We start from the raw sequence: 12,787 nt of genomic DNA, 5'->3' as shown, positions 1-12,787 counted from the left end.
ATTGATCGTATTTAATGTATACAGTCTCGTATCCAAGGTGTTTCAAACTTCCCCTCGCCAACTATCCAGGGGAAAAGATTACGTCACTTCCGGCAGGAATCACCTGAAGGGCATGTCCGGTCCCGGTGAACCGAAACCAAACCGGTCGTTGTCGCCATTTATTTAATTAGTTAAACTATTTGATGAAACAGTTCATACAACATATAGTGAAGAGACACTCTGGGTATTGAGTTTTTGTTCCCACGCGTACACGCGACTGCGATACTCTTTTGTGGCTTTGAACCACATATCCGAAACGTCATTATGTCATTAACCACATAGCGTCATTTGAGTCTTTCTACGTTTTGGTGGATGGTTCACTGATGACCTTGCGATGATGGAAACAGACTGACTAAAGCTTTCCGCTTCAAATGCATCAAGTCGCTTTCGATCGACGAACAAAATGGAATATGTCATTCTATGTCTTCATGTATTTATAATTTTAGTACTTCTAACTTTGTCGTGGTCATTGAGACGTATTAACCCTATTTTTTAATAAGATAGAATATTGTTTTTTAATTAGGGTGAAAAATAAAATGGCTATGAATAATAATATTTGTATTATTATTTAACCACCCGACAATTGTTCTTGTAAATATTTGAAAATAATAATACAGAAGTTTTTTATTATTTCATTATGAGAACCATGTAGTATATATTCTACTCTTCATATTCATTATTCCCACATTTATATAAAATTTCTGCATTAAAATATCTTGTATACAACAATAGTACTTATTATAGAAATAGTTTAATACGTTTACAATATTTACAGTTTTCCAGTAAACGATATGAAACGTAATTTGCGGTCTTAGATTACTGTTGTGTTTGTTCTTCTTTTTTTTTTATATACCAATGTTTATAGGAAGCGGTCATCTGTGATTATTTTGTGGTTATTATGCGTTAAAGATGGCAATCTATAAAGTAAAATGATATCTATTGAGGCATCATCGGAAAATTTAACTTGAGCTATTGTTTATTATATTTTGAATAATGACTTTCACAATTTCAGGAAACAGCTACATGTGTCTATAATCAATATTAAACATTATTAAACATTAGAAAATGTTCTTTGTTTAATAAACCACGATAGAATGTCTAATTAGATATGATATGAATAAAAATGAAGATTCAAGAAACAATTGTCAATAACAGCTGTTCCGACTTTTCAATTTTCATATTTCGAACAAGATAAAGATGAAAACCTCTTTGGATTATTGTATAAACGAGATTAAAGTTCGCCGTCAGGCAAATTTTATGGCGTAACTCTATGGAAAGCCCCTATACATTTTTTGCAATCTGCTGATTCCCACGCGGAGCAGTTATTTCTTATCTTATTAATAATATAGTTCTCAGATTACTAAAGCAAAGATAAGGCAAATTTAAGTAGTTGAGAAAATCGTGAAAAATTTTTTGCCATTCTATTACTTCTGATATTATTTTATTTTTTATTTATTTTTATTAAATCTTCCGTTGTAACCTGATAAGCGTAAGCCCAATGCGTTACAACGGGCAAATCTGTACTAACTGAGTAAGTCAATCAGACATAATGAATACCTACAAAGTAAATATTAACCACCAGACTAAAAGTCTGGGAATCGGTGATATCTATATTATTACTAAAACATTCATCTTCAATATTTCTTGAATATTTAACCATTCCAATCAATAAATCATACTTTTACATCTAGTAAATCTATTTTTATTTAAGACTACTCTCATTGCCCTATTTTGTAATTTTTGCAACATATGTTGCATAATAAATAATATGGGGCAAACTTAGCGATTCAATGACAGTTTCACTAGCGTGAAAACTTTTAATTAGAATATAAATATATGCTTCTGTCCATTTTTTCACAATACATACTACTAAATTAAAGGTTTACATCTGAGATTTATTTTTTATAAATCTCGATTCGGAAGCATCAAGTTCCACATGCTCAATTTTGGATTATTTTTAGTTTGGTTCTATATTCCGTTTTTAACGTGCACTAATTTTCATTTTAAAATATGCTCTTTCTAAATTTTAAATTTTACTCAAAATATCAAATTTTAATTAATTTAGTTTTAATCTCAAGTTTAATTAAAATTTTATTTATAAATTCCTATCTATTTCGATCATCGAATTCCAATTATTCATATATGGCCGATCCACATGATAGTAGATTTAATTTAGTGTTCTTTGCTATTACACCTTTAGCATTTAGCAATAAATAAAATTTTTGGCAACATGAGACCATCCGACTTCCTTTAGTGAGATAAGGCTCGTTAAGTTTGTATGTTTTTAAGTCATCTTCTGTACATTGACTGCAGCCCCACAGCTCTTTTTACGAACCTACATTAAAACATAGATACACAATAAAGTATGTTGAATTCGGTAATTGTTGCTATTCAAATAAAATAGTATCTCATAGTCTGTTATAAAAAAATGTTCTAAGTTTTAAAAGCTGTTACATGGTGTAACTATTTAGTTATGTATGTTACAGTTGTAAACTAGGCTGTTTCTGTATTTTTTAAATATATTTGTAACTTCTAATGAAATTATATTTTGTAGATAAAGATGCGATTATGTATAATATGACTTAAAACATCCCTTACATTCAATATTGCATTTGTGATGTGTGGATAATAAATATTTTTATAGATTTACGTTAGCCCTGTTTCAAAACTGTATACCAATAAACTTTACATCATTCTAACTTACTATTAACGTTACATAAAAAAATTGAATGTGCTTTCTTTTAAAGTGGCAGTGAAAGACGATAACTACACCTCAATGATATATTTATATAAAACACTTCTTTTTTAGTAGTAACGATTATTCGAAAAGTGTATATTAAAGTACAAACGAAAAAGTTTTCATCGCATTGTGTCTTTTCGGCTGTATCATGATGTCTCCGTTGATGAATCTTGTTGATATGAAAAAAATGTTCCGGCCCAGGTGAGCCATTTTTAGGAGCATTACCGTTGGTGAAAAACGTTACGAAGTGTGATGACGAGGACGAGGGTTGGATGACCGCTCTGACCGAGCAGACCGGAGCCGGACTGTGACTGAACAATGACATCGAAAGATTTGTTGATCATTTTTTTCAATATCCCAAAATGCTATCGCTGATAAATTTGCAATCGTTTCCCATTCCGCCGCAAAACCGTTTTTCGCTCGGTCAATAAGCCGGTATTGTCTTCGGCCAATGGTCATAACAGTGCTTTCATGCAAATATTGCTATAATTGTTTTCACGCTTCGAATATCATCGCCTTTTTGTATAATTTATGTGTGATGTTGTTTTGTAGTTTTTTTTATTCATATACCAGAGTTTGTAACGTATGAATATTGTCATTAAAACGCGATTACTTCACTGTCTTTGGATTGTTTTTTTTTTATTTTACACGTTTTTGGCTGTGATTATATTTTTTTATTATTAAAACATTCTGGAAAAAACTACAGAAAGTGAGTGATACAATCATATGTACATGTATACAATGCTAGACTAACATCGTTAATTAATCAAAAAATGATCTAATGTATATGTAGGAAATTCAGCAAAACCAAAGCATTTAAATACCCGGAAACTATTGCATCGATATAATTATTATTTTAATTACAAATTAATATTTTATATACTCGTTTATATACTTCTTTTGGAACAATAAATTTAGGAAAACATCGTCTTTGATCGACCGCTTCTGGATGAAAATAAAAGTAACTTTAATTATTGTTACATGCATAGAAATAAATAAGTATACGAGCGATATTATTACGATATTCTAAAATTAAAATTAAATTTCCAATAATTAAAATAAAATAAAATATAAATAAATCACATCTCCATCACAAAAATATCATAATCATATAAATATGTATTTAAAAAAAATATGTATATATATATTAAAATTTATAAAATATGAACAAACAGATTTACAATTTTCTACGCAGACTTTTCTCATAAGGTTCTTTCGGATAATCGTAACAATATTTTTATTCTATAATATTTACACGAACACTTATAACTCAAATGAGTTATAAATGTATATGTAAATATTATAGAATAAAAAAATGTAAATAATCCATAACCTTTTTAATCACAGACAATTTGGCCTAACATATACAATTTTTTTTAAATAAATCATTGATTTTCAATTTTAAATAAATTATATATACAATTTGAAATTTTTTTTATGTACTTTTTTATGAAAAAAAATAATATAAACCAAGTTTAATTAAAAAAACACCGTTAATAAAATTTAATTATTACTTATTTTAATTATATCGTTTAGTACAACCTATTTTTAGTTGGTATATATTTTTTTTTATTTATAATTATCGAGACTTATTGCTAATGTTTAACACCAATGCTTAGTGAAGAATATTTCGTGGATTATTTGGGTAAAAATATGTCTGAATGAAAATAAAAATGTAAAAGTAGTAGAAAGAAATCGTGTATGCAATACCTGTTTTTGTTTTAACTTCGCCAGCCATCCCTATCATAAAAAAGGCGCGGTCATTTTTTTGTTACATAATATAATTACTGGTAACAGATAGATAAAGCAAATGTATTCCATTTATGTTGACACGTCGCGCATATATATCACATATTAAAAAAAAAAAAATTGGGCTGTAATATTGACCAGGATTTTTTGTAAAGGTAGAGTGAACATAGCACTTAATAAATCTGCCCCAAGATCGGCATTTGAGTTTTAAAATACTTGTTAACTTTGTAGCGTATGTGGTTCTTGGGGCTACGTAATTAAACGACCTTTTTTAGAGAGCTGGCGAGGACCTGGGGTGTTAGACCGTTGTTATATGATGAGTGAAAAAAAGAAAAGAATGTATATTTTAACAAATAAAAATTAATTTAAAAAACACCCGCTTCACGAGTTGAGCGGTGGTGTGGCAACACTGAGAACTGTCAGAACGCCGCCACAACTTTAACTATTGGAATAATAAACAGTAAATGTTTAAAATATTATAATATATTCATATGTTATAAAATAATAAAAAACAATAAAAAGTCTCAAGACAAAATATTTTATTGAAAAAAAGAGCATAAAGTGTTTTAAACCTTAAATCAGCACACAGTTTCATCTAAATTATTCCTGTTGCCGAAAAGAATTCAACTTGGTATGTTAAACCATAAATATTAAGTTATAAAAAAAGTTAAAGCATAATACGGTATGTTAAACGATAATTATTGTCATAATATAATTAAATATGTAGCAGTATATAAATCTCTTCCTAGATCGCCATTAGAGTTTTTAAATATTCGTTATCTTTAACTATTGGAATATAAAATAGTAAATGCTTAAAATACTTGAAAATATTGTCTTAACAAAAAATATACCCCCTGGCCCCGAAGGTCAGGTTTTCTTCTGTCAGATATTATATTTTTTATGACAATATAAATTTTCAGGTCCATAACAGGCCTGGCAAGAAACGTCTCAAAATATTATTTCTAGACGGCTATAATCATTTCTAATCTGGAATCGAATCTTTTGAGTGCTTATAATGCTATGATTTTAATGAAATTGCTAAGCAAAATTCTCAGTAAATCGTCAAATGTCCGTGTCGCTTGCTTTCAGAGCTCATCCACCGTGCTCACTAATTAAACCGAGCTGAAATACTCATAAATTATGAGCAACGTCCAGTTATATCATTAGCCCTTGTGGCCGTCTTGAATTACGGTGCGTCTAGCATGCTCCAATTGTGGTTGGCTCGGACAAAGCCCAGTTACTGCTTATCCATGCTTCAATCGGTCATCCGATTCCGGACAACAATGCAAATAATGACCGGTCGCACTTTTCCGGTTTTCGTATTCGAATCCAAATAGGGTGGGATGCGTGTATTTTTTGTAGCGATTTAAATAAACACGGATTTTACAAATTGTTGCAGCTTATTTTTGGAACGCATTCTTTCGCGGTTGAATAGTCGAGAGGCTGGGAGTGTTTATGGTGGTTAATGACTTGAATCCCGGAACCGATTATATTGTGCATACATATTTATTTTCACTTGACTAGTAGATCATGTCTACGTAATTATCTCTCTACCGAACTTTCATAATGTTCCTAATTGCCTGTTCTTAAATGCACTTGGTTGTGGTAGTTAATATCATTGACATATATGTAGTTTTTTGTTACAGTGATTAAATGTAATCCAATTATACCCGATTATAAATTATTTAACATATAATTTGTACAATAAGTGAATATAATATTATATAATTACTGGGTCTGTAATTTTCGTAGTGCTGTATCGTAATCGCCTTCAAGTCATCATCCGGAAGATCGGGTTCAGCTCATGGATATTCAAGTGTCTGCTTGGCTAGACCAGATAGGACGATCGAAGTGAAAGCGGTTGCTTCTTCGTGTATTTAAGTCGGTAGCAAAGTTGTAGTCCAAGTAAAAGCTCTGAGTAGTGCTTCTATTTAAAAACCATAAAATATCAAATCGAGTATTCTCATTTCTCAAAAAATTTTCATAAAGCCTGTTTTTGTTAAGAATTAAATTCGTACGAAAATTTTTAAAAGTTCCGACCGCTGCATAAAATGGTAGGTCTGTGCCAGATGTTTGATAATATGCATGCTTTCTTTTAAGCTTTTTTTTTGTAATAAATTAAATTCATACGAATATTTTTAATGTTTTATAACCGCTGCATAAAAATGGCGGGTCCGTGCCAGATGTTTGAAAATGTGCATGATTTCTTGAAAGCTTTAATACGGGATCTTCACTGTTTAAAAGAAAAAAAATATGTGTATGATTTTTTCAACTACTACAAAAAAACAGATACGTGTAGGAATTGTCAGATTGCAAAAAATTTTAAGGGCATTTCACAGATTTTTTTCCACCGAAAAATTATTGTGCTTTAAAAATAAGTTGTATTAAAAATAATATGTGCTAATGTATAATACATAGTAAAATATTTTAATAAATGATAAATGTTTTACCATTTTTCAAGTTTTTTTATATTTTAATTAATATGAATAATTTAATTTACATACCTAAATAATAACAAAAAAAATTGCAAGAATAAAACAGTAAAAATATTTTACATATACCTCTATAATAATATATGTTTTTATTTTAATTATGCATATTTTCATTTTATTAAAATTTCTCGAGAAAATCGAGAAGTGAAAATGAAAATTATCATTTCTCGAGAAATAAAAAACGTCGAAAAAAAATAATGCTTAGGTCAGAGTGAAATATGGCAATTTTTTGGCTTATATATCTAATGAGAAATGGGAGGAGATCAATTCTTTGATTAATCCAGATTATTTGGAATGAAACTTTTATTTTAATTTATCACATATAATATTAGACTTTCCATTGGTAATTAACTTTTATTTCGATTGTATACGTTTGTTAATGTTTTATGCTACCTAATCGCTTGGACATAGTATTTGAATGGCCATTTTTTGGAGGTATTACCGCATCAAGTTGAAAATATTCAAATTGAGAATATAATTTACTGTTATAATAGTATTTTAACTTTAAGCTTTTGGGAAATGATATTGTTTTATTTTTAAGAACACTAAAACTTAGACTTTTTATTGTAAAAGTATTTTGAATACTATCTTCATGATTTAGTCGATTACTGTGCTTTGTTTTATGTTCCTAAGTAGAAAATCCTCGAACATAAGTTAGTCCAAATTCAGTGGCTTTTTCATGCATAGTTTTAAAAACTTTTTAGCTCTTAATAATTTCATCCAAAAAGACGACAAATCTGATTTATTCACAAATTTAGTGCATACTTCATTATTGGAACTTACTTCGAAATATAAGTGCCTCTAATAATCTTGCTCTTTTGCTCTTTTGGCACAACTTTATAAACCAAATATATAGGCAAAATATTGTAAAACAATACGTGCGTCTCAATTATTGTAAATATATAAAAGTACAAATATTTATACATTTATTACTTTTTGCTTTCATTACCTCCAAAAATTCATTAATACAAATTTTGGGGTAATTTACCCCCTATAGCGTTGACACTATAGGTTCCGTTATTTGATTTTATCTATGTAGAGATGCTTGGGTGTTTCTGTTGTCCTGCCTTAAAAGATACAAATACATGTTATATTGTATGTTATGTTATTTTTTACTACTAAAATAATTAAATATGTACTATGTATTATAATTTATTGCAATCAATAATCAAAAATACGATCATAATTGATTTTTTGTTAAAATTATCAACAATAACAAAATACGTTAAAAAAATAATTAAAACTAATCTTCGAACAAAGCTATGACAGATCGATATAAAATACGATTTTCACGTATCATTTTAATTTATTTTTAATAGTTATAAATTATATAATCACATTAATAACTCGCCGAAATTAACCATTGTATTATACGTTTTTATTGCGTCCCACTTACTCGCCTCTGATTATTTTAATTATTAACGCCGATTTACAGGTGTCGTTTTTTGCCAACAAGCACGAGAAATTAACCACAAATAACCGTAACGGTTTCATTTTAATTGTAAATCTACTGTGTGTGCTATCTGACCCGTTGTCCAGCCAAATTGATTAATTAGTGTAATTCGAGCTAACGAAGCTTGCGAAAAAAATACTCAATTTACAAATCAATATCGTTTTTAATCGGATGTGCGCCAGCTAATAAAAAATACGCATTTTGGCTTCCGGTCTATTATATTACATGCTTGTGTTCGGCCGGAAAACGATAAAAAGCTATATTGCCTAATTATCTCACATATTGAACAAAAAGATTTCATCATTCTCTTTTCTCGATTCTCGAAATCACAGTATTGCTCTCTTGAAACGATCCGATAATGGACACACTGAGTAATTTCGAACAATTCCCCAATTCGTTTGAATTGTCTGCACAATCAAAGGTAACATTATTATCTATCTATAGTAGAATAGCACAATGTTATATCAGGGTCAAATGCTACAATGATCTTTCAATTTATAAATTATAGTGATTTGATGATCCAACTCTTATCTAATATAAACGAGGTTGTATACTTTCCAAAAACTGCATGCTTCATCATAAATTATCATTGTAGATGTAGTATGCTGCTTACCTTTATAGATAAAAAAGTCATTTAATATTTGTATCTATTTTTGGAAGACTAATTGAAGTGGAACATACGTTATTTTGTTATTTAGTATACTCAACAACAACTGCAATAAAAAAATCGATTACTGTTCTCATTGCACACATCGTGTTTCAAAGCCCTAATTCATACCTTGTGCGTTATTAAATTCCCACGTTCGTGATAATGAATGAAATTCTCGAACCTTAGGTTTACGAGTAACCCATCATCTCACCCACATACGATGTGAAATAGAAACCGAGTGATCTAACCAACCTGGTTGCATTGTTGCAGGTGCGTGCATCTTGAGTCATCAAACGCCAAAGCTCATCTCGACACCCAAGCATGAACTTCATCACCTTCGACTTTCCACATTGTCCACATGGGAAGCGGCAGAGGCTCTCCTTTGAGTCTTCGGAGCGATAACCCGCAAGGCCAAAAAAATTAGAAACTGATCATGTGCAAAAATGTGCGAATTCGACACAATGGCGAGAGTCAGATTAAAGTGTATGGAAGACTGCCAAAGTTATAGAACCGCCGCGATGGATCCGCGAGTTCGATTTAGTTTAAGACTGCTGTATTTATTTTTCGGTAGAGTTAAAATCGGATGGCTCATGTGCCTTCTGTTGTGTGTAACAGTGTTTAGTGGTGTTTTAGCTAATAAGCCTCCAAGATTTTTGATCGACGGACAGTCGGAGATTGTGATAAGGCTGAAGGAAGGGCCTGATACGCCCGTCGGTAAGTTATATACATTTTTATTTATAAACATATTAACCTAATTGATTATCTAGTTCAACAGTTAAAAGACTTCTTGCTTATTAAAAGCCTATTTTATAATTATATTACTTTAATCTGTTTTTAAATGTATAAATTAGCTTATATATACATATTTAAAATAAAATCAACATAATTTATAATAAATTTAAAAAAACGGATAGAACAGAAAATTTGCGAACGTAGAGCGTTAAAATAATCAGGGTGCAAAGGCTTTTTTACATTTAATTGTATTAAGAGATGTGGGGTCAGACGACACGTAGTTCTATTATTTACAAAATAGATTAAAAAATAATGATGGATAAAAAACACCAATTATTTTATTATAGAATATTATGGATTAACATATTTAACATTTCACAGCTGATTATCAAACAAATCTTCCTCCACATTTGTTTAATCTCGTTTTCTTACTACTTACTGAAAAAATTCTGAATACGGTAATGGCATAGATATAGCTTTTTCAAATAAAGTATTAAAGTCCGGGAATATGATTAATTTATTACAAGAAAACTTCTTCTTCAGAAAGGAGAATTAAGTTTTCTTCTGAACACGTTTGAATTTTAAACTAATTTTTATTTTTAACCCATTTTAACGCATTTATTAATTTGTTATTATACACCTGGGGGTGAATTAATTTTCCATATTTTTCCATAATTATTTATTTATTATTATTTTATATTGCATTTATAGTAAATTATAGAGAAAAAATCAGCGATTCTTAACGATTTATTAAATTGATTTATTTTACTATTTTTTTTTGTATTAGTATGTTTTACTAATTCATTTTAACACTTTTCTATTTTTAACTTCATTAATGCATTAAACATATTTATTATATATTATTCGGCATTTTTGGATTTTTTTATATCAATACAGAGGCTCTTAATATTTTTTTTATAAAATATTTTTTGTTACGTTAATTTATTTCGTACTCTTTAATTTATTAGTGTATTATTTTCTACAGAAATCATTTAGATAATTCAATTTAAAAAATATTATATAATTATAATGTTTTTTTATTTATTATTTCTTCAGTTATATATGTATGTAAGTATATAACTATCTGGGGTACCTCAAAACAGTGAAAGATCGACCACCGTACATGTACGGCCATACTCATCAAACGGTTAATGAAAGGTGTCTTGGTATAGCGTAGGATATAAAATTGAATAATAAAATTGAACAATAAATATATACATAGGTAGGTACATATGTAAATATTATTTTACTAAACACATATCACCACATTTAACATTTTTTTAAATCTCAGTACTTTTCCGCATTTATTTTATGAGCAATAGATATTATAATAAATATTTTACAGTTCCATAAGCTATTTTGTTGTACGAAATGGAATAAAACATTCCTGTTTTCTCGCAGTCTATAACTTATTATATTGATATTAATTAAGTATATTGTTTGTACAAGTTTGATAAAATAAAAATAACGATTTTCTTTATATTGTCCCCTTTAAATTAGTATCATGATTTTTTAATCATCTGTTGTAATCTTACGGGCGTAAGCTCATGCTTTATAATGAAGTAAATATGTGCCAACTGGGTCGAAGTCAAAAACATATAATGAAAGTATTAAAACCATCAGAATTTTTAGTAGGAGAATCAGTGACATCTTTATTAATACTTATAAATTATTGTGTGTAATTTATTTCATTATCAATATATGTCACTTTGTAGCTGGGGCCGGTTTATAATACAAATTTGAGTCCACTGTCGGGGCTCGAGCCTGCAACCTCCGGGTTAATAGTCTGGAACGTTACGGATTGCGCTATTTCGAGCTTAAAATTTCCCCAATTTGTCATAATGATCATTATATAAACAAGAATTAGATTGTTAAATATTTAAAAAAAACTAAAAAAAACAATTATGTTGCAAAAGTAAAATAGATGAACACAATCCAACATGTTTTTGCGATCCTCATAGCTATCACTGAAAACATTTTTGTGTTTGGCAGGCTTCTTTAGAAGCTGGCTTGTACAATAGGAGCGTTCTCAAGCGTTGACGTGATAAACAAGAATAAAGGACGCGATCGCGACTTTCTAGGGCACTCTAAAGCGAATCGACAATAAATTATTAAAGTGACATACGCTCCGCATAACGAAGCTGAGCATTATTTACGCCTTATCGCAGAATTTAAGGACGTGCATACAAAACCTCCATCTATGCACTTATAATATACGTAAATAAGCGATTTTTTTTCTATTCTGCAAAGTAACTCACTCAGTGATTTTACTTAATCTTTATCTCTTATATTTTCGCAAAACATTGATAGTTTAAAGTTATTCTCTATATCTGCAAGAAATGGAAAAAGTTGCAGCGGAGCCATATTTTGTGTATCAATGAATACGACATCATGGTATGTCGTGCTTAGCCAAAAAACATTATGAGTGAAGTATGTACCGATGCGTTGTCGTGGTGCAAAATCAAATTGTTTGTCTAAACCTCCACTCATTTTTTTGTATTGCCTCATGCAAACGGCATACAACTAAAAGGTAATATTTAATAGTAAAAAAATCGGGAAAAAATTACCGTTATAATCAAAAAAGACAGTAGGAAGAACTATTTTTATTCGATTGAACTTGACGCGCTTTTTGTTTTGGCTCTTCAAGGCGCTTCCCTTAGATCACTGAGCCTTTGCTTTGATATCAAGGCCATACATTTGTGTTCGTTAGTAACTTAATTGAGCAATTTCTTTATGATATTGTTTTTGCTGAAAATTCAACAGTTTTAAAAGAAATTTGACTGTGCTCATTTCGTGCCCAAAATGTTTAGCGTCAAGCAAACGAGATATTTCTTAAGAAATCTGTTTAATAGTGATTCGATGATTACTAAGCACAGTGTTTATATTTTTTTCATATATTAGTAGGAGTACGGCATATCTTTCTCGTCATCTTT

At 29.6% G+C, this 12,787-nt stretch overlaps 1 protein-coding gene across 1 annotated transcript in view; it reads left to right on the top strand.

Annotated features, from left to right (window-relative positions):
* Cad88C (cadherin 88C) overlaps nucleotides 1-12,787 on the top strand; it is a 40,871-nt gene that overhangs the window by 10,713 nt on the left and 17,371 nt on the right. The window contains exon 2 of the mRNA XM_088204905.1: nucleotides 9,393-9,836. Within this exon, the coding sequence (XP_088061031.1) occupies nucleotides 9,566-9,836 (271 nt within the window). The 5' untranslated portion in view covers nucleotides 9,393-9,565. The remainder of the gene's footprint in view (nucleotides 1-9,392; nucleotides 9,837-12,787) is intronic.

Source organism: Plectrocnemia conspersa, unplaced genomic scaffold, assembly GCF_051122295.1.
Source record: "Plectrocnemia conspersa isolate PC_06_02 unplaced genomic scaffold, ASM5112229v1 ptg000014l, whole genome shotgun sequence".
Lineage (NCBI taxonomy): Eukaryota > Metazoa > Arthropoda > Insecta > Trichoptera > Polycentropodidae > Plectrocnemia > Plectrocnemia conspersa.
The sequence above is the reverse complement of the archived record's forward strand: the minus strand, read 5'-3'. Positions and strand labels throughout refer to the sequence as shown.